Source organism: Triturus cristatus, chromosome 7, assembly GCF_964204655.1.
Source record: "Triturus cristatus chromosome 7, aTriCri1.1, whole genome shotgun sequence".
NCBI classification, from domain to species: Eukaryota; Metazoa; Chordata; class Amphibia; order Caudata; family Salamandridae; genus Triturus; species Triturus cristatus.
This window is the reverse complement of record NC_140590.1, coordinates 661,927,496-661,950,583: the sequence shown is the minus strand read 5'-3', so window position 1 is coordinate 661,950,583 and position 23,088 is coordinate 661,927,496. Positions and strand designations below refer to the sequence as shown.

At 45.7% G+C, this 23,088-nt stretch overlaps 1 protein-coding gene across 3 annotated transcripts in view; it reads left to right on the top strand.

The window, feature by feature from the left end:
- The window catches only part of LOC146810314 (ATP-binding cassette sub-family A member 10-like), a 1,546,030-nt gene that overhangs the window by 547,126 nt on the left and 975,816 nt on the right, over nt 1-23,088 (top strand). For 2 of the 3 annotated variants that reach the window (XM_085617308.1, XM_085617306.1), the window contains exons 12-13: nt 12,760-12,870; nt 14,636-14,814. In XM_085617308.1, coding sequence (XP_085473434.1) covers nt 12,760-12,870; nt 14,636-14,814 — 290 coding nt within the window. The remainder of the gene's footprint in view (nt 1-12,759; nt 12,871-14,635; nt 14,815-23,088) is intronic. The other variant, XM_085617307.1, reaches the window with a different exon arrangement.

Here is a 23,088-nt window from a genome sequence, read left to right as displayed (position 1 = left end):
AGCTACTTGATATCTGTGAATGAATGAGTGCTTTGTGAACTTCTGTTTCATCGATCAAATCTCCATTTGGGAATGTACAGCCTTGTTTACTTTCAAAGTTATATTGAGTGATTCTATGATGATGTGATGTCGATTGTGGCTGTTGTCAATGGTCACTGAGAGGTGTGTAGTGGAGGATGATTTTACTAGCTGTGCCATCCTTCTGGTCTAGAGTGTTGGGGGAATGGCAATTAAGTGGAGGTATGAATTAGAAGTCTAGTTAAATTGTGTTACCGTTGATGAGGGTTGAATGAATGAATGAATGAAATAGGTTTTATCATGCGCAACTTAGCCCAATGGGCGTCAAGGCGCCTAAATCAAAGTAATGCAGCTCGCAAATCAAAACCAGCAATCTCTCATTGGTAAGCCATAGTAAAATACCACGTCTTCAGGGCCTTTTTAAACAGATCAATTGAGGGAAGGGTTTTGACCTCAATTGGAAGGGAGTTCCAGAGCTTGGGGGCGACTACAGAAAAAGCTCTCGCTCCCCATCTGGCTAATCTTGTACAAGGCACTACCAATTGAAATAGCCCAGCCGACCGAAGTGATCTGGAAGGGATATAACGAGTCAGCAGAGACCCCAATGCATCGTTAGAGCCAGCCAAAAGAGCTCTGTAAGTAAGACAGAGAATCTTGAAAGTGATTCTATACTGAACAGGGAGCCAGTGAAGATTTTTCCTAGCGGTCGTGGCTGAAGATACCAAGGGGAGGGCTAAGACAAAGCACGCTGCGGCATTCTGCACGATTTGTAGTCGATGTATAAGGCCCTTGTTGGACTCCACATACAGGGAGTTACAATAGTCAAGCCTGGAGCCAACAAGGGCAACTGCAACCTGCATGCGTGCCTGGGGAGAGAGATAATCTCGGATCCTATTTAGGATCCTAATAACCCCCCAACATGTGGCTATTGTCCTATTCACTTGAGGGATCATAGAGAGTGAGGTGTCAAAGATCACACCCAGATTCCTGGCTGATTGGGAGGGGGTGGGGCAAACACCAAGAGATGCAGGCCACCACTCACTCGACCAAACATCATGGTCTTTCCCAAAGACCAAGACCTCAGTTTTATCGCCATTTAGCTTTAGGGAATTGATGATCATCCAGTCAGCAACAAGTTGCATGCAAGACCTAAAGCCAGTGGCGGATGTATGAACAGAGGAATGGGCCAGAGACACCATGATCTGGGTGTCGTCAGCATAGGACACCACCTCCATCCCCTGAGATTTTACTAGTCGGGCAAGGGGGGCCACATAGATATTAAACAAGGTCGGACTAAGAGCCGACCCCTGTGGCACCCCACATTGCAATGACTTTGAAGGGGAGAGAAAGTTTCAGAGCTTCACTCTCTGTTCTCTTCCAAGAAGAAAGGAGTTGAGAAGATCCAGAGCCTGCCCCGTAATCCCCGCCTCCCTTAGCCGAGATGTTAGAATGGCGGGAGACAGGGTATCGAACGCGGCTGTGAGGTCCAACAGGACCAATATCGTGGTTTGGCCGCCATCCACTTTACGACGGATGGTATCAACTACCACAGTAAGTGCGGATTCAGTGCTATGATGTTTTCTAAATCCGTGCTGTGTGTGGTCGTGATATTCACTGGTCTGAAGAAAAGTGGAAAGATGGAAATTAAGATGTGCTTCCAATATTTTTGCAGGAGCAGGAAGCAAAGAGATGGGCCTAAAGTTTTTAAGGAGGCCAGGATCTAAAGAGGGTTTCTTTAGAAGAGGCTTTACGATAGCCTTCTTCCAGATTGAAGGAAATGAACCCTGAGCAATAGCCCTGTTCATGACTCCTAACAAGAGCGGAACAATGCTGTTTCTGCATTCCTTCAGCGATTTTAGCGGTAGCGGATCCATAGGGGAGGAAGATTTTGTCTTGTCAAGAAGAAGGTTCAATCCTTCTAACGACAGTGGAGGAAATTGCCTAAGAAATTTAGAAGGTCCTTCACCCAAAATGTCCAAGCTAGCTATAGCGGAAGGAATGTCCTTATCTAGAGAGCGACATTGGGCTTCCAAAGCAATATGTATATCCGAGATTTTACTAAAAAAGAAGTCAGAGATATTATTGCAAAGATTTTGAGAGCTGACTACAGGGTCAGGGAGTTGAAGAGAGCATAGTGAATCAGCAATTTTGAAAAGTTCACTAGATGAAGTAAGGGAACTTGTAAGATTGGAGAAATATTCTTTCTTTTCCACTAAAACTCTCTGTTTATAATCTCGTAAAGCAGATTTATATACCTCACGATCATTCAGATCCCAAGACTTCCTCCAATATCTCTCGCTACGCCTACACTTCTGTCTTAAAAGTCTCAGGTGTTCAGAAAACCAGGGTGCAGTTGGTTTCTGTCGAGGTACATATCTGAGGGAGGCGGGGGCAAGCTCATCCACTACTTTAGTGATAGAGTCCGTGAGTTCTTGAGCTGCCTCATCAGCATCTTTTGAAGAAAAGGATTCTGATATCCAAATATGAGAGCCCATAGTATCATCCGTGATATTTCTAAGATTTCTCCTAGGAATAAATGGAGAGTTGATACGCTTAGCTGAAGACGAGGAGGAGAACTCGAATTTAAGTGGAACAGCAAAGTGATCCGTCCAAGTCAAAGGCAGAGGCAGGCCAGCCGATAGCCTAGGATCGCTAGAAAATACCCCATCAAGGGTATGGCCAGCCATATGAGTAGGGCTGCTCACCAATTGAGACAAGTCACAGGCCCCAAGTGACTCCATTAATGTCAAAGTATCCTTGGAGTTGATTTCCTCAAGGTGGAAGTTGAAGTCACCCAAAACGGAAAGATCAGTTCTCCCAAAGTAGGGCTCAAGGATTCTGAGGAGATCAGAAGGAAAGCTGGCCCTAGGGCTGGGAGGTCGATATAGAAGTATCCCAGTAAAGGAGACGGATGGAGTGCAATGAATGCAAAAATAGAGTGCCTCAAAACAATCACCGGGCAAAGATATAGATTTAACAGAGCATGATAGGGAGGATTTAAAGAGGACAGCAATTCCTCCACCTCTACGCAGTTGTCTATCCTGCCTCAGTAAAGAGTAGCCATCTGGAATGGCCAGCAGTAGGTCATGGCCAGAAGAATCTGAAGCCCAAGTCTCCGTGATGAAAACCCAATCAGGCTGTCTGTCCACTACAAATTCATGAAAGACAACATTATGCTTAATCAACGATCTCGTGTTGATTAAAAAGCCAGTTTTAAGCTGCAGAATGGGCGGACGTCCAGAGCACAAATGGGATCTAATAATAGGAGGGGCAGGACAGCAAAAGGAAGCCTTACAGGTCAGGCATCGCTGAGAATGTAGAATATTGACTTGTTTAATATTCCAAATGTCGAGAGGGTGTAACAATAGCTCCTTAATGTTCTTAGTTTACAAGTCTTCACTGAAGCTTAGGTCCCCAATAATGATGTTGTGAATGGTGAATGGGAATGAAAGTGAAGCGTTCTGTGATTACTTTGATATTTGGTGGATCCAAATGGCATTTATATAAGATGGATTGTGATTGTCTTGGAGGTAAAGAGCTTAAGAGGAGGGTGATGATCTCCACATAAGAAGGGTGCATGTCCAGCAACACTCATGGTGGACTGCAAGTCCTTCTCCTTTCTTGTGTCTTGCAGTTGATGCATTGTACAGCATAGCCTGAGTGGATACATTTGCTATATGACAAAAGATACATAAATAGAGGTGGTGTTGACAATGTCCTTTGACATTTTTTCAGAGCTTAAAGTTCTCAAAGTAGCCGAAGCAAGTCAGGGCTGCACTTCCTCAGACTGCGCTTGCTCGAGCGCGCGGTGACAAGCATGTACAGGTGGCTGAGGAGGTTGACAAAGTCCAACTATCCATTGAATGGGGTCTGAGATTAACTTTGGTTGGGTTTTGCAGGGCAGTAGTCACACACAGGAAGTTTTGTTTGTTTTGAGTACCAATAAAAATGGATGCGGCAGATTTTGACTGATGTATGTGAGCATATAAACTCTATGGGAGCGAAGGAACATTATAAATGTTGTACATTTTTTGTAAGGAGTGGTCACCAAATGAGCTGGTCCCAGTACAGCACACTGGTCAAGTGCTGTCAGAAGACACTCACTCTCCCAGGCCCTTACCTTGCACAGCACTTTTAGCAAACAAGCTTTCAGGTTCGGTGGGTTCTCTTTTTGTTTATTTTTTCTCTCTTCTCCCTGAAGTCCACACTTGCTAGCAATCAGGCGTTTTAGGTCGAGCCTAGGACAGCGCGCATGCACTGCTCTAGGAGAAGGCATCTTGGAATTGGTCTGCACTTTTGTGAAACTCGTGCGTGTGGCTGCCTCCAGCTTGCGGGAGCGAGCAGGGGCGCGCACGGTGCCATCTGTTCTGTTGGGTCGCTTTCACTTTTTAAGCCTCTTTATGGTGTGTAAATTGAATTGCGCAGATAAAGAATGTTCAAAATGCAAGCAAGCCATTTATCAATGTGGATTTGTCATAACACAATGCATGATGGTATATTTTTGGACAAGGAGAGGGGAAAAGCCTAAGGTTTGGACCAAAAAATGAGATGGGCACCCATCTCACATTACTTAATGCAGCACGCCTTTCAACAAAAATGAAAACAACCAAGATAATTGTAACAAAGCAAGCCAAAAAGCTGTCACACATCAAAATAAGTAATAGTTTAAAATCTTCGACAGTAAGCTGCTATTTATTTCAATAAATATCCATATTTCCGGTTTCCTGTAATGGTTCATATGTGTTTTGCTGCCCTCTTTTCCACTACCACTCATGGATTCAAAATCCACCTGCCCTCTGACAGTTTCCTGTATGCATTTCTATGAATATCCCAAACTGCATGTTTTTTTCACTTCTCTTGTTCACATTTGGTCATTATTTTCCTTGTGTTTGTCTTGCTTTGTAGCAGGCCTCCTATATTCTTTAAATGCATGCGAAATTATGTGAATCTCCTCTGGAAAAAACTCACAGCGGGACATATTATTTCTTCAGCTATTGGAGAATTTCGATTATGCTCTGCCCAAAACCCAAAGTTGCTGTACATAGGCCAACACTCACAGTTCTGGGGAACAGCCAATCCTTGCATTCACTTGTTTTTCTGAATTCTCAAAAAATGTACTGGAAAACAGTCTAACCAACCGCAGTACTGCAAGTACATGCTTCCTTGATATTTAAAAGACAAGGTATTTAGAGAGCTCTTCTCATGCGGTACCATTCAATCTATTTATCCAGCAAATCAAATCACGGTTTTACTTATCTTGTTATCTGGAGAGTGGTCTGAAACACTCCTTTGTGTGTGAAGCTCCTTCTAATCCTTTAAATAAATAGTCCACCTCAGATGTGTTTGCAGCACAGTAACGCAGTATGATAGCCCTCGTCCACCCGTAGACGTAAAAAAACACGTAGTGAGTTGCCTGTTTCGCAAAGAGTAATGTCCATGCAATGCTTCAAGGCCTGGTTAAAGTGATGCATACTTGATACTGTTCTAGGAGAGGGCCTCTGGGAATCGGTCTGCACTTTTGAGAAACTTGTGCGTGTGGCAGCCTCCAGCTTGCGGGAGTGATCGGGGTGCGCAGGGTGCCATCAGTTCTGTAGGGTCGCTTTCACTTTCGCGGCTGCGTGGTTGCGCTTGTTGCACACTAATAATCTGTTCGTAATGTTTCACACGCGCTCTGTCCTTCACGCTGCTGCAACTGACTGAAGGTTGGAGTCTCGTGCCACTCCCGTAGACACCTTGCCGGCTCAGGAACGTGCCTTTGTCAGACCATGTTAGGAATCGCACGCAAGTCAGTTGTAAAAAGAGCTCGGCGAAAAAGAACGCGCATGAACCAGATATGCGGAGGTCTTTTTGGAGTCAGGATAATGTAGGCGTTACAGCATAAAAGGGAAGGGCTTTTGCCTCACTCTAAGATGGTTCTCATCCCCCTAGGTGGTTTCGATCCTCGCCAAGAATGTGGCTTCTGTCAGTACTCAAGTGACAAAAAGGAGAGGAAGGGGGTGCGCCGACGTTATATTTTCCAGTATATTTTCCAGTATGACGTAAGATTGGCACATTATCCTTCCTTTACTGTTCTGCTCCAGTCATGCTGCTATTTACATGTGGGAAGCGAGTAGCCAATAAGGGTCTTGAGCGAGAAACGCACCACCAAAGCCGAACCTCCGGCTCCAGACTGCATCTTCAGGAGATAATGCACTTCCTCTAGAGAATCTTGTTGTTTCGGGTAAGTCTCGGAGTGCAATACAGGTAAAATAGTTTAGCCGGTTAATATGTCTGCTAGAGAGCATTCTATAGAAATTGTAAGTCAAAGATACAAATTCTATGTAAGATACCTTGGGGTTTCATACTTTGTTGCAGAGATCTTTGTGTAACTTGCAGGTGCAAGTTAATCATCGTTAAATAGGTTAATGATCTCTATTGGGGTAATTGACACAGACATACTTGGCATTCCTACAAAACACAGATAAACCAGCATATCCTTAGCAGATAAAGAGCTAGAGAAGATCAAAACTACTGTCAGAGCCCTGTTCATCTGTATGCAGCCTGTAAAGTAAAAGCCAAGCATATCTTTGTCTTATCTAATGTCTTTTTTCCCCAGATGAACTGTTGACTGCGGTTCAAGGTGTGATTCAAGGTCAGCCTACCTACAAAACAATCAGCCAGTGTCCAACAGGCTGGCCATTGAAAATGACAATGCCTTTTATTTATATTTCAAAAACCAAAACATAAATAAAGGCATTGTCATTTACCATGCCAATCTAGTGTCACAGCACCCTGGATAATGTGCTGCATGGCTAAACACTTATAAGGTCCCAAATGCAAGACCTATTGGCTATGCCTATGCTTGTTATCACATGGGACTATAAATAACAGGTATTATTCTAATTCAATAGATGCTAATAGAATGCAGAGCGATCCTGTGGCGACCTTCAATTGGTTTTAAAAATAATAGTCCAATGAATATAAAAATACCATTTAAATGTAGGTATTTCATAGCCATATATTTTTTACATTGCAAATTTGTAAAGCAGAGTGTTCCTACCAAACACATCTGAAATCATTGTAAAGATCATTTTATGTAGTCACCTGCACACCCCTTCTGCACCAATATGTAGTCAATGTTTTTGCGGCCACTAGCGGGCGCTTTCTCACAGAGGACAAATTATTTTATTCTGATCTTGTTTAAGTTTTGAAACCTGACAATACTAGACGTCACTATTCTAAACAGGAAAACAAAAGTACGGCCTCACTTCCTATTATGGCAAGCCGATGGAAATTACTTTATAACATGAAATATATTGTGCAGCGAAATTTGTAAAAACATGTTGCCTGACTGAATTAATCAATTAAAAAATATACTCAAGTAAACTGCATGCACACTGTTTTTTCTACAGAATCAATGGAACACATTTTAGTTTTAATCTACCTTTTAAAACCTGTAAACCGTCTAAAGTTTACTAATTGAAAGTGATAATGTACACACGCTTGTATGAAGAAACCGCAAAACATTTGCAGACCCCCAAGCACAGAATCCACCATGACGACTCTAGACACAGACAACCCACCTACTACACCTTGGGGTATATTCACAAGAACGTGTGCTAAACATCACCAAAAACATTTAACGCATCTTTACACATTGCAGCCTATTGCGGGAAAAGATCCCTGTGTCAATGTGGAATTCACAACAAAGCGGTACCATGCGATAGTCTGCAGAAACCGCGGACAATGTCCGCGATACAACCACCTCAATGGAGATAAAAACAAAAACCACAACACCCAAAAACCTACGATGGGCCAAAGCGCGATGAGGAAATCAGCGCTAAGCAGTTCCAGGCCTGCAATACACACCTGGCCGGCGGGAAAACTCACCATAAAAGTAGAAAAAACACCCAAACACAGACTGACCAACACCCAAGTACCATGGAGGCACATGGAGCAGGTGCAGAGGACGAGCGCAACCCCACAAGCACCCCAGACGACCAGCCCGAGACCTCGGGGACAGGGAAGGGCAAGGACAAGAAGAAAGGAAGACCAAATTCAGTCCACAGGCAAACAGGATCACAGTCACTGAGGTGATTGAACACCATCAACAACTGTTCCTCACCTCCAACGTGTCATTGGGCACCAAAACTGGAATATGGCGGGACATCGTGGACAAGGTGAATGCCGTCGGAGAGCACAAGAAGACAATGGACGAGGTCAAGAGGCGATGGAATGACACCAAGCGGAAGACCAAGGAGAAACTCGCAGCCAACCAGAAGGCAGCAATGCAGACTGGAGGTGGGGGCCCAGCGCCACAGCTCGAACTGGATGACATGGAGGAGCTGGAGTCGACAGTCATCAGTGTGGATACTTTGGCCGGAGTCGGGCCCCAGACACTGCTCAACAGGACACAACACAAACACAACAGGGTGAGTGACCACCAGGTACTGGGGGGACGGGTGGAGATGGCCACGATGGCACACATGCACAATTAAGCAGAGCACAGTGCACACCCTCAATGACTCTGGGTCATCGCCCAGATCCATAGAATGTCACAATGTACAATGCCATGCTGTCTGAATGTCATCATGTCCCATGCGGCTACATACATGTGGACACATTGCAATACACCATCTTCCCTTCACATTGCAGGGCCAGCCTCAACACCTCCTGCAGAGCAGTCCCAGCCACTTGAGCCATGACTGACATCGCACGAGTCCTGACGAGGAGAGAAGAACACCTGTTCGCTCAGAGTGGCTCCAGCGATAGTAGCCGTGAGCTGGCACACATGCGGATGCTCATGGAGGACATAGTGCGTATGGAGGCGGAAAGGATGGCAGCCACTGCTGTACATCAGCAAAATGTAGCTGGGATCCACCATGCCCTGCAGATCATCACCATGGGATTGCTGCTACAAGGCGTGGAGCAGATGAATACTTCTGACCCCACACCATCCACATCTCCACCCCCTGGTGTGTCAGTGCCCCACAGTGTGGCAGGCGTATCCACTCCGGCACCTGATGTATCACTGCCACACAGTGCGGCTGACAACCCGTGTCAGTGGCACACAGTGCCCCAGCCGGTACTGCAACACCCACAGGTGGGGCAGAGCACACATCCGGGGACGAGGACGTGGAAGGGTTTGTGATCAGGAGGCACTAGCTTTCATTTCCGCCACCTGGCCTGTTCCTGCTTGGTGCCGCACATCAGCCCATGACCTTCCACTGACCCCGATACACTCCAATGCACTCACCTTGGACAGTGACCTGGACTGCCATATCCTGTTAGATGACCAATGACACGGCAAAGGGACTGCGGACTGTAACCTTTCTCTTCCGCATTACTTGTCATCCCCGGATGGACTCTGGCTGGCCCTCCGCGGGCCCATATTGTATAGTGTGCTCGGCATTGCCTTGTACCGCTCCAGCTGCAGGACTGCACTGAATGTGCAATAAACATCCAGTGACGCACTGCTGTGTTATGTCTTTCATTATTCATGTATGAATGTGTGGGTGAATGTAGGGACAGTGATGTCCCTTGCGTCAATGATGCTCATTCTGTGGGATGCCAGTCAGAGGGTGCTACATTGCATAATGTGTACCGGGTCCTCCGAACACTACAACAGGGACACACGCATCAGTCACTTCCATGTCCGGACATGGACTGAACCATGCCCAGATCCCACGAGTCATTGTTGCAAGCCCTGCGCTAGTACGGTGTACGGCAGGCCAGACCACTCCTCGTACACTACAAGAGGGGGCCCTCATTGCTACCTGTCGCAGGCGTACTCGCTGGTGGTGTGCAGGTCACTGGTCTAGTTGTCAGCATGTCACAGCCACTCCCTGAGGGCTGGTTTGCACGCACACCAAACCCATTCGGCACAGGCGTCACAGGCCATGTGACTCTGCCAACATAAGGGGCCGACGACGTCACATTCCCCTCTGCTGGTGGTGACTGGATGATGGACGCTCCACGGTTCTCAATCATAATGGGGCCATGAGTTGTTGCGCACAGGGTTAGCGGCACCCGAGGCCTTGCAGCCGTTACGGGCCTACCACCACGTGGCGCTGACTGGGGTTGCACAGGGTTAGCGGCACTCGATGCCTTGCGCCCGTCACGAGCTTACCACCACATGGCACTGACTGGGGTTGCACAGGGTTAGTGGCACCCGGAGCATTATGGCCGGCACAGGCACCCCGCCACGGGACGGTGACTTTGGGTACACTGAGTTAGGGGCACCTTGAGCTGCTGAGCAGGTGTGCAGCCTGCGATGATGCCCCGTCCTGGAGGTCCGGACAGCTCAGGTTTTCTGTGCCCTGCTGGATCGCAGGGTAGGCCAGAGCCAGTGGGCAGTGCGGGCCTACCGCCACGTGGTATCGCTTCCGGGATCACAGAGTTGGTGGCACCTATTGGGCTGAGTGGGTGTGCAGCCTGCGATGAGGACGGGTGCACTGGTATGTCCTCTGCCATGGAGTAATCAAGACCCAGCACCAAACATGGGACCTAGTGGCCTGCGGAGCGTGGCAGCACGGTGTGGTGTGTGCCATGTCCGTGGGCCCCGGGCTTGTGGCTTGCAGCAGCACGTGGTGGGACCTCCTGTCTGCACACCGGTGGCATAAGGTGAGCAGTGTGGCCTGGGTGTGCATGGGCGGGCATGCTTCGATTGGCGGCGGGAGGGGCTGGGGTGCCTCTGTCTGGGTGTGCATAGGCAGGCAGGCGATGTTGTCTTGTGCAATTGTGTGTACTGTGTCAATCATGTATCTGGACTCTGTTTCAGATGACGAGTCTGTCTCAGATGTGTGACCGAATGAACTGCACTACATGCCGGCAAGTGGTTGGAGACACATCGGTGCCAGCATGTGAGCAGTGTGGTCTGGGTGCACAGGGGCGGCGCTCCCACTCTCTATTTCTCTCTCCCCCTCTCTTCTTCTCTCTCTCTCTCTCTCTCCCTCTCTTCTTCTCTCTCTCTCTCGCTCTCTCTCTCCCCTCTCTTCTCTCTCTCTCTCTCTCTCTCTCTCTCCCTCCCTTCTTCACTCTCTCTCTCTCTCTCCCCTCTCTTCTTCTCTCTCTCTCTCCCCCTCTCTTCTTCTCTCTCTCTCTCTCTCTCCCTTTCTTCTTCTCTCTGTCTCTCTCCCCCCCTCTCTTCTCTCTCTCCCTTTCCCTCTCTTTCTCTCTCTCTCTCCTTCGCTCTCTCTCTGTCCTTTGATGTGCGGAGGACACACCTTCTAATCATGATTTTTGTCTTGCAGGCCGTGTCCTACGGATTGGCCCGAGGGGAGCCACAATGTGTCTTCATTTCATTTCAGTGTTCATTTTAATAAACTTTGATTTGTTGAAAATGTTCGAAAATGAATGTGTGATGCTCATTTTTGTGACGACACATGCATGTCACCAGTTGTGATTCTGCAACATAATGCGGATAATTTTGTACGTGTTTGGATGTAGCTGATGTGGCATGTGTTTGGTCGGGGGTGCCGGGGAGGGGAGGTCCTAAGGGCGGTTGCAGCGGGTGTTGTTTCCCTTTCGGCCCTCCGAGCTGCATGTTCAGTTGCCTGGGTGCATCTGTTGTTCTTAAGGTGTGGCTCTGGGCTGTTCTCCCTTTTGTGGTCCAGGCTGTGGTCTGACTTTGCACCAGTTCAGAGCAGGTGTTATTTTCCTGCTGCTAACGTGCCTTATCGCCTGTTTTGTGTTCTTATCGCAGTTCTGGCTGTTCGTTGTGAATGTTGTGGAGTGGTGTTGTCATGGCTTTTGGCAAGGGAACGCCTACTCTGCATCTCATTAGTGATAGATGTGGGGGTTTCCGCAGCGATGTTTTTTGCGGCTGCTATCACGGGTAAACTAGTGCTGTTGGATGATAACACCAGGTTGTGATTGGGGCGATAAGTTTATCGCAACTTTGGCTGCGATAATGTGCCGTTGACTTGGCGATAGATCCTTGTGAATATGGCCCCTTGTTGGTAAAAACAAAACTACAAGTCTCGTAAGACAAAGTCGTACTGGCTAATAAACCAAACTTAGTTAGTGGTGTCCTTTATGGAATAGACCACTTGCCAGACATGCCTCTGAACAAAATGTACAATGTATGGGATACCGATAAATCCTAAATCTGGTAAATTGAAAGTGACATTGGTAATTGTTAATTCAATTAAATTAATGTATTTGGAGTTTGCAAATGCAATCTTTGTAATGGGGCAGGAGACTTTTTCATTACTCTTCACACTTTCCAGTTTCAGGTGATGAACAGGTCACAAGCAGTTATTGACTCAGTCATTTTCTGGTATTTTCATTTGCTGTTCTCCTCTCAAGCATTTCCATGGAATTATTTACACTTTGTCCTAGAGTCTAAACACAAAAAAACTGCAAACAACTGCAAAGCAACTCTCTCATCATAGCTCATATTTCCAACTAGACTTTGGCCACTATTAATGCAGCAAAGAAGACAATCATAAACTGAAACTTGAAAAAGATGAGTTCATGTTACATACAGCAAGTGACTGTAAAAATTGCACAACCATGTGTTCAGATGTTACATTAGTCATGATTCACTCAAAGGGTTATCTATACAACAACAGCGTAGCACTGAGCGTATGGGAAAAAATCAACCTTGGCCTAAAGAACAAACATACAATTTGAAGACAGGAATGCATATTTCCCTACTTAGGCATTGTGGTGTGCTACATTCTTTACTCCTTGGTTGCTAGTAGGTGGAGACCGGTTTAAAACTAAAACACTTGTTCTCTCGTTGCCATCCCACACCAGGTTTGCAATTTGATGTCTATGAAGGACAGATCACAGCACTACTTGGTCACAGCGGCGCTGGTAAAACAACTCTGCTGAATATTCTGAGTGGACTCTGCCCTCTTTCTGATGGTGAGGTGATGCTGGTCCAACGTGCACGCTGTTTTAACATCTCTTGTTTGTCAACATTGTCTCCTGCTCTTACACATTTTTCAAGCAGCTTAGAGAATTACAATCATAAAATCTTACAAACCAGTGCCACCAGCAGAGTAACAATATCTAGATGTTACTGCTTCTAATTTTTTTGAGTCAGCTGTATTTAAACTGAATACAAATTATTATGAAAATAAAGCAAATATTTTTAAGGAACTTTTTTTGTGCATTTTATTCTGCATGGGGACTTCCACCACACCGGGTGGACCTGAATTTTGAGGGTTACCCTGCATGCCATTTTAGGATCGGATTATCTGAGGTGACGGGTACAGCTTGTACTTCATATTTTGCCAAATACTGAATTCTGTAACAATAGGTGGACTGTGAAATTCCTTATCTTTGGTAGGAAGAAGTATAGCAGTGTTTTTCTTAGTGTCATAATGTGGTCATGGTGGTAGCTTCCAAATGGTTGATGTGAGTTTTAAATGGTAGGCCAGAGGCAAATCCAATAGCTAAATTCCGTATGTGGGTGACTAACAAATGACATGGTCCCAGGGTTTATGACCTAGCAGTTACACTGTGCTTGGAATTACAGCAACTTGATTTTGGTATTTTAACTGATGAGTTATTGCCATATGTTTTGCATCCATCTTCCAATGGCTTTGAAGCTTGCAGGCATTCGCCTAGTCTCTACTTTTACCAATTTATTTGAAAGATGAGATGAGTCAGCATGCATCTGATAGTTTGTAGTTTTGGATGAAAATGTTCAGTAAATTTGCTAAATGTGTTAGTAGTCTGAGTTTAATGTTAAATGTATCGTTGAGAGTGAGTCCAGCAGCGCTACACATGTTTGTGTTAAAGTGGAAGAGGCTTTTATTTTTACACTTCAATACGTTAGAAATTTGCAGTTTCCAATAAAGGAGATACATCTAAAAAAGACATTATGACACAGTGTTGATGATGGTTGTGAAAATTAACACATTCACGTTGGCTGAGCTTGCATACTAATTAGATTTTTATGAGATTGTGTTTGACGTGGTTCAGGGAGGGCTCTGTACCCCAAGCGGTTGTATGACGTTACAACTCATCCTCTACCCAGCATGCCGTTACAATGCAATTTTTTTACCCCGACTTGCTGTTGGGGTTGCGCTGGATATTGGAATAGTATAATTTTCTATTCAAACTCCAGTCTGTGCAACAGTAGGGAAGGTGTTGAATTAAATCCAACACCTTAAACTCCCTACAGCAAGACATTTTCCTTGTAATGGCATGCGGGGTAAAAGCATGCGTTGTAACACATGTGGTGTAACTGTGGTTTCCCATGCCAAGCAGTTTACAAGTCCAATTATTAATTACCAATATTACCTAGGAAAGATATTTCAGGTATAGTTGGATACAAATTGTATATGCTTAACCTTGTATAAGCATAGGGTTTCGAAACTTCAGTACATATAAAGAACAACAATGTTAGAGTTATTTTACCAGTACAAGCACTTTCTTCAGATTTCACAAGAGTTCCTAAGATTATAAATCAAATCTGTATCATCAAATTTGATTCCTGTTCCATGGACTTTATACAAGTGTTTCTATTAGTCCCATGGGGCTCAAATCTTTAGTGTTAGCACTTCTTAAAAAGTTGGTTAGTATGTTCTAATCTTCACGTTTTTAGGCATATCAATATATCTTAAATTGTTTTGTAAGTATCGACTGCCATGAATAGTGCCCTGCTTACTCTTTTTTTCAGGAGATGTATCCATCTACAATCATAGAGTATCAGAAATGGAGGATGCCCTACAGACTGAAAAGAACACTGTTGGCTTTTGCCCACAATTTGACGTTAGATTTGATGCTCTAACCGTTAAAGAGAATCTGAGGCTTTTTGCTAATGTCAGAGGGATTCCATCGAAGGAGGTTGATCGAGAGGTATGTTCCTCCTCAATGGGTGTTGTGCGAGATATACATGTAGCCAAACTTTTATGCTTTCACTCCATGGTGCATATCATTACTGTGCAGTAAAATCTCTTTGTGAACTCCTTCATTTATCCCAGGTCTATTTTACTATCCCATTTCGAGTTTATAATGTCAAAATGAAGGACATAATGCAGGTTGGAGTGTCGCTGGACCAGAATTTTGCATATTTTCCTTCATTTTGACCTTTTTCACTCACATAAATGTCCACAGGTAGTAACTAGAGAAAATTGTATGAGGAATACCATGTGGTACATCATTACAATTATCAGCATCTAAACACTCCTTGTGCAGGATGACAGTGCACATGCAGCACTTCAAATGAGTGGTCAATGTGGTAGTAAATTACATTTGAAAAAAACTGCATTTTGTGGTAATTTTCATTTGGACATATGTTTTGAGTTGATAGTGTACGACCTTCATTTGGGCCCTCATTATGATGCTGGTCAGACCGCAACCAATGGCTGGCCACCATCTAGTGCTGCGGTCCAACTGCCACATTAAGATGTGCAGCGGTTGGAGGCAGCATGCGGAGGTATCACCCGACGATACAAGAAAAGTAATCTCCTACAATGGGGCCGTGCCTGCTCAGGTACCGCTGTGGGGATTATAATTTCCCTTTCAGGCAGCCTTTCAATGACGGTCCAACCGCCATTGAAAGGATGTCAGAAATGCAATTTGTGGGCCCCTGGCATGGCCCTGTCCCTCCATGGCTTCTGCTATGAGATCTCCAAACATCTATGCCCCACATGCCATGCACCACATGCTGCCTGGCACACGGGGAATGGATGTTTGCAAACATCAATTTTTCCAATGCGGGTTGTGCTTCGGCCCTTGTCTGACATCAGAACAAGCTCTCTTGGGTGGTCGCATCCAAATTCGTCAGTTGGAACTACCAACACGATCGGTCGCACGTCCGATCGGCATCGTAATCAGGCCCTAAGTGTTTACTCATTGTTTAGTTTGAGGGCAACAGAAGCCTTATAGCTCTGTGGTACTAAATTGTTAAAACATGTTGATATGTAATTTACTTGCTGTACTTACTTGCTGTACAGCTACATAGACCAAACATTTGGTGATTCCCTTTAAATTATGCTTTTATTGACCCTTTAAAATGTATACTTTCTTGTTGATGACAATTCATTTTTTCATAACAAAGTTTCCTGACCCCGAATTGGCTCAAAATAACCTTTTCAACTCCTTAGATGGCATTCTCCGCATTGGAGTCCCGATGGGGTAGCCAGGTAGTAATACGTACTCCTCTGGTCCTGTCCAGAGAATAAACCTATTTGGTGTGTCGGGTCCCCTGGCCTACATCTCCTTTTAGGAGTCATGGTGAACCCGATGATGAAGCATGACTCCAATAGGGTGTGAGAGGGTTAAATAACAAAAGGAATGTTGTCCTTCCTGCCAATGCGGCGAACGCCATCTAAGGAGTTGAAAAGGTTATTTTGAGCCAATTCTGGGTCAGGATACTTTGTTGTGAGTATAGTTTAGTCTGGGAGGAGGTATCCTTACTCTCACCTCTCTTACCCCTTGTCGTGGACAGTGGGGTTTCCTCCACTATCACTGATGGGTTACAATTCATTTTTTCCCTCACTGTTCAATTTGACATGGGTTGCATCATAAATTGTCCCTAAGTAAGAAATTACTGTTATAAATACACAACGTTCACATTTATATGCTGCGCTCCATTGGTATTTTTAAAACACATCTGTTGTGTAATTCCTCCCACCTCCAGTCTGTACCGCAGCCTTCTGGGACATTGAGCATAGCAGTCCCAAACTCTGTTTGCATTCTTTCTCTCCATTTTAGGAGTTGACTGGTTCCTAAGTCTTATTGTTGATCACTGCTTTTAATATTTAATGTTTTTTGCTTTGCACATTATTTTAATTGTATTACTTTCTTCTGTTGTCTCCGGTTGATGTGTTAGCTTGGAGGCTCGGATGGATTTACTTGGCTCTGGGTCAATTTTTTGTTTGCCTCTCATTATTTTACACACTGTTTGCTTGCGCTCTTGTGCATTGGTGGCTGTTAGACCTGACAGCCTTGTCATGGCAGTCTCCCAAATTTTTGCCTTCACCCCCTTTTTGCTGAACTCATTTTAGTTGGCATTAGGAGTTCATGCACTTTACCCACAAGTGACTAATGTTGTTTGTTTGTTTTATTTATAATTCTGCAAATAATTAACACTGTTCAGTTATGCATATCTTTGCACCACCATTACATGCACAGTACAGTATAATATAACCAAGAGCTGTTGACAATAATTTCCATATTTAACCTAGTCACATGCACAATACATTTCTTATCAGTGAACAGTATGCAATCAGGCCCCGTCCACCCTAATCCGCACCTTGTGTCTGCAGGTATCGACCCAGAGGTCCCCAAATGTCTTTTGGTCTTGAGGCTGACGGCAGTTTTTCCGCATAAGTCGTTAATTGCTCTTTGCAATAGACCAAGTCTGTTATCCAGCCTTTGACAGTGGGAGCTTTCCTGCTACCCAATTTCATCGCAACCCGTCGTTTGGCCAGTAAAACAGCCATAGACATCAGTCTGCGATTTATCACAGACTTAATCTTCAACAGCCCTAGTAAACAGAGCTGTGGAGTGTTAGTTAGTGGTTCTGATGACATGTCACACAAGACCCTCAGCACCTCATCTCAATATTCCTTCATGGTAGGGCATTTCCAAGCTACATGTAAAAAACTGCCTGCATAGCTGCACAACGCGTGCACGTATCATGCTCATGGAGGCCATAGCTATGAAATTTCATTGAAGTGTAGTATGTTTGCTTCAGAAATATAAAATGAATAATTCTCAAACTACAGTTAGGTGTAAGTATTTCAGTTAAGGCGCACTGAATGTCCACTCTGCGGTTGATAACGGTGTGCCCAACATGGCACTCCACTTATCCATCGTTTTTTCAGCCTGCCTGTGTTGTTCTTGCTGTGCTGTGACTTTTAGCCTTGTGACAAGGAGGGCACGTGTGGGCGCTTGCAGCAGTACCTGCAGTGTATGGAGTGTTGGTGGTTCCCAGGGAAATAATGGATATATTTGTTTTATCGCCAGCCACAATCTTAGGTAAGTGAAGACAGTCAGAGGAACAGCCCTGGTGTCCTGGACGGCAAACCGGGAGTCAATAAAAAGTTTTCATGTCACCCATAGTACGCCAGCCATTCTCAGCCAATATTGCCCTTGCCCCTTGTTCATGCATTACTGATATGTTTGGATGTTGTATTAGAGGAGGGCTGGAGCATAGAGTGGGAGCTTTTGGGTTCACCTTCCCAATGCCCACCAAGTCACTAAGGTGCTCAGGACCGGGTTGATCCCCGCATGCGGTGCCCTGGTAGTTACCTGTGGGAGAAGGGTGACTGGTGGTACAGGGTGCGAAATGTCATTTTCAACCACAATGTGTCGAAGGTAGTTATGCAGGTTTAGCCAATAGTGCGTATAATGTGCCTGAGCACATAAGTAATATAATTATAGGGCTGTGTTAATTCTCTCCAGCTGACCCGTGGTTGGCGGCCCACACACATGAGACATGAGTGTGTTGAGCTGTGATTGCACTTGCCGAAAAAATAGTTGTGTTAGTGGGATAGGGATATTAAGGAATAAATCGAAAAAAACGCAGTAGTATGATCATTTTCTGGATCACAATGCGGTCCGCCAGTGACAATGGCAGACGGATCCAACGGGCCACCTGTCGTTCTAACTTGGCAAGGGCTCTTCCATAATTTTCACGACTCACCAGCTTTGGATCCCTATGCACCCAGATTTTTAAGTATTTAACCGGATCTGTCTGCCACAGCAGGGGAAAGTCCTATGAGAATTGTATGGTACTGGGCATTATCGGAATGATCGCTGACTTGGACTATTTTACACACAGTCCGGAGTAATGTTCAAACTGAATGTATTCGCTTAGTAAGGGCATCAGATTTTCCTCTGGAATGCGAATGTATAAAACCATATCGTCCACATACAGCGATATTCCTATTGGCCGGATCCGAAACTGAAGTGCCGCAGCTGCATGACATTGTTGTATCTTGCATGCCAATGGCTTCAAAGCTAGTGTAAATAGTAGCGGCGATAGTGGACAGCCCTGCCTGGTACATCTACTAACAGCTAGGGTATCCTTTGTAATGCCATTCACCCGTATTCTCGCACTCGGCCTATTGTATAATAATTGAATCCATCAGAGGTAGCTCTGCGGGAACCCCATTTGTCTAAGGACATAAAACATGTACGCCCATTCACCAGAATCAAATGCTTTGGCAATGCCAAGTAGTGCTGCCACAGCAGGAAACTCAGGGTCTAGCTGATAAAGGAGAGCGAAGATCGTGTGCAAATTATGGGTAGTAGAATGCAAAGGGATAAATCCTGATTGGTCAGGCAGGATTAGGTGTTGCATTAGAGAGCTGCATTCTAGTGACCAAGACCTTAGCTAAGATTTTGGCATCAGTGTTGATAAGTGAGGAAGACCTATATGAGTCGCATTGGTCTGGGGTTTTGTCTGGTTTAAGGAGGATTAATAATAGGGCCTCTCTGAGGGTCAGCAGGAGCACTCCCTACTCATAGGCCTCTGTATACATCATGAGAAGATAGGGTACCAGGACATCGCTGTATCCTTTACAGCATTCGCCTGTTAGGCTGTCCATACCAAGGGCTTTTCCATTAGGCAGGGACTGTATCGGACATTTTACTCCTCCATACCTTCTTTAAGCACCCTAGCTGCTTGCCTACCATATCTATCTATATTGGTCGACCTGTCTAGAGCAGGATCTATACAGGTGTTAAAATCCCCCGATACTACTGCCGACCGCGGCAGCTCATGCAATCGCACCCATATTTGTGCATAAAATCTGGGGTCATCGGTATTGGGACCATAGACTTTAACAAGTGTCAGTGTTGCCCTACTGAAAAGGCCCTGCACAAAAACAAAGTGATCACAAGAGTCAGTGGAGCAGCGTGAATGGGGTGTTTCTTTTGACCAACAACAATACCCCCCTGTCATATGACGAATATGATGATGTTATACGTGCGGATGCCTAACGAGCCCCCACTTTCAATTCCGCAGGCGCCGCCAGGTGGTGTGTCTCCAGCAAGCAGGCTACCTCCATACCATGCTTGTCCAAGTAAGCCATTATCTGCCTAACTTTCCGCGGGTTATTCAGGCCTCTTACATTCCAAATGAGCAGGGTCAGGGGCCTACTAGTTTGAGCTATCATAGATTCTTATTATACTGCTCTTCTGACATGTGAAAGGTTTGCATGTTAAAGGTGAACAATGCCTCGGTCATAACATAGCAATTGGTGCAATTATAAACCATACCCATTCCCAACATGAACCCTCCCTCCTCCCATTCCGATACCCCAACTGTATCAGAGACATACCCCTACCTTAACTCAGTACCCAGAAATCCACCCACTCTCAACCCTTTTAATTACAGGTTGTGACGTGCACATACGGGACGGTAGAGGCCAGCTGTTCACCCCAGTGTTGTTACTCAGCGGGGGGGCTGCTTAAGAAACATCTTAAATGTGCCCTCTGCACATGTTCACATGCATTGCATACTTATCTTTTCTTCCCCTGGGCTGGGGCAGTGGCATGACCCATGACTCGCATCCCCCCCTTTATCAAATGCATATATACTTGCAAGTACAGTTCCTCAGTTTGCTGCTATAGGATGGAGAAGCTGGCAATTAGATAGGCCGTTCCATGGCTTACTGTCATCCAGACTCGAGGTGTGGCCTGAGTCATCCTCACCGCCTCTGGGTGTTTTCCGCTGGCCGTTCGCTTTGGTCTTGCATAGCAGAAACTGTTGTGGGTCCTTGGGATCCCCGAAGATCTTGGAGCTGCTGTCTATAGTGATTTCAAGCCTGGCGTGGCATGGCATTGTGTAGGCCGCTTTCATATCCTGTCGCTTTTTCTTAATTGGGAGGAACTTCTTTCGCGCTTCCTGGACTAGTGATGTGATGTCAGAATAGATAGAGACTGTCATGCCTTTGTATTGGAAATTTCCCAGCTCCCTGGCCCAGCATGGCACAGCGCAGCGTCTCTATCTTTGTAGTTCAGGAGCCTTGCAAAGATGGGTCGAGGTCTTGCTCCTGGTGGTGGCACGAGGCACTAGCCATCTGTGTGCTCTCTCTACCACAAAGATATTGGAGAAGTTCTCAGTGCCCATCAGTTCAACCAGCAGTTTTTCGACAAAGCGCTTAATATTTCCAGTGTTTGTGGTCTCTGCAACACCCAGCAACGGAATGTTGTTGCACCTCAATTTGTAACCTCATCAGGGCCTTTGCCAGCTTGCATTGAGCCTCCACCATATTGTTCTGAGCATCCTCAGTGTCTGACACTATGCATTCCACCATATCCCGGTGTTGTGGATACTGTCCATCCTTTCTAATAGCCTGTCCACTCGGTACGTTAAGGCGCCAATCTTTCTATCAATGGAGGTTAATGTAGCCTGCATTGATGTCAGGATTTGCTGTAGATCTTCACTGGTCTCTGGTGCAAGGACCAACCCCTCTGGGCCCTCCTGTTCAGTTGTGCGGCTGCCCCAGGCCCCTTGGTGATCAAACTGTAGCTTCAATTGCATCTTATCCACCTTTGCCATGGTGGTAGCAGACTGACAAGGCGCACCACGATGCGAAAACAGCAGCTCCCGCACACCTAGAGCCGACCCCTTGTTCAGCCACGTTGCTGCTGTGCAGATGTGGTAGCAGGCTTCAGCATATAAAGGTTTGGCACCTTGGGGCCTCCCTCTGCAGGATCATGCGCTTCCCCCCTGGTCGTCCAGTTACCCTGGCTTATTTGTGATAGCCAATGCTTTATTTAGGTATTTGGGACAGAAGTACAGTGCCTAAATACGTTCCTGTGTTTATTTCTTCAGTATGGACATGTCTTTGTAACACTCTGTGTCACTAGACTCACAGGCAGGTTCCCTGTATGGGCTCCACTCCACCCAACACCTCGCGCAGGTCTCCGCTGCTCTGGTAGGCTGCCCGTGCATTTTATGTCTAGGGACTGGCCAAAGCCAATCCGAAGTGGCCCTCCCACATGGCGCAATCCGGGACCGGAGCAAATTTAATTTCTGGTCCGCAGTGCCGCGGCCTCAGGTTTGCAAGCGCATCCCATAGCCAGACTGTGCTGCAGTCTGCCGTAAGCCCCACCCACTCACCAGGCTGCCATCACAGGCACACAGATCCAACTGCCGTTCCCGCAAGCTGGCCACAGCTCCCCGGTGTCGTCTGCCCCCCGGCCGCAGTGCACAACTTCACAGGTGCCAAGTCGCACCACAGGGAGAGCACTGGCACAGGAGCAGCTCGCAGCCAGCGGCCTCCCGTAGCGCCTGTATGGCAGTTCTAGCTTCCCCAGGTTCATGAGCTGCGCCGCCTCCGTCTACGCCGCACGACCTCATCTGCTTTACATGTACGGCGGCAATCCAGGAGATTGTCGGTGTAAGAAGCCGATTTAGGATGCTCTATGCACAGGTCAGCACCTCTAAATTTCAAATATGGCATTTGGCGCAGGATAATGCTGGTTATTGGGTAGCGACCGAAGGAGCTCATCTAGAGCTCGGCCATCTTCGAGCAAGACTAGCTCCGCCCCCACTAATGCTAAAGTGCTTCTGCTCTCTTCTTCAAACATGGTACAATTGCACTACGCCCAATTGGCACATTTAATTTACATGTACGTCTCTAGTACATTATACAACATGTATTTAGGACTTGTAAATTAAACGCTACTAGTGGGCAGCAGCACTAATTGGGCCACCCACTAAAGTAAAACTACAAAACATGTCTTAGGCCTGCCATTGCTGCCTGTAGTGCAGTTTTATACTGCCTTTTCGAAATGGCAAAATAAACCTCAGGCTTTAACATTCCTTTTTATTATTTATAGGCAATACCCTTAGGTAGGCCCTACCGGCTCATGGGCAGGATGCATGGTATTTAAAAAGTAGGACATGTGTGTTTAAGTTTTACATGTCCTGACCATGCAAAACTCCTAAAGTTGTTTTTCCCTCTTGCAAGGCCTATCTCTTCCATAGGCTAACACTTGGTTACCTTATTTCAATGAATAAGTTTTAATTTAAGATTGGGAGCAGATGGATAAATTATGTTTACACTCAAATTTAAAACATAAGTCGGATTTGGGATTATAATTTTGAAATTGCCACTTTTGGAAAAGATGGCATTTTCCTCTCCAAAATTTCTGAAACTACTCAGA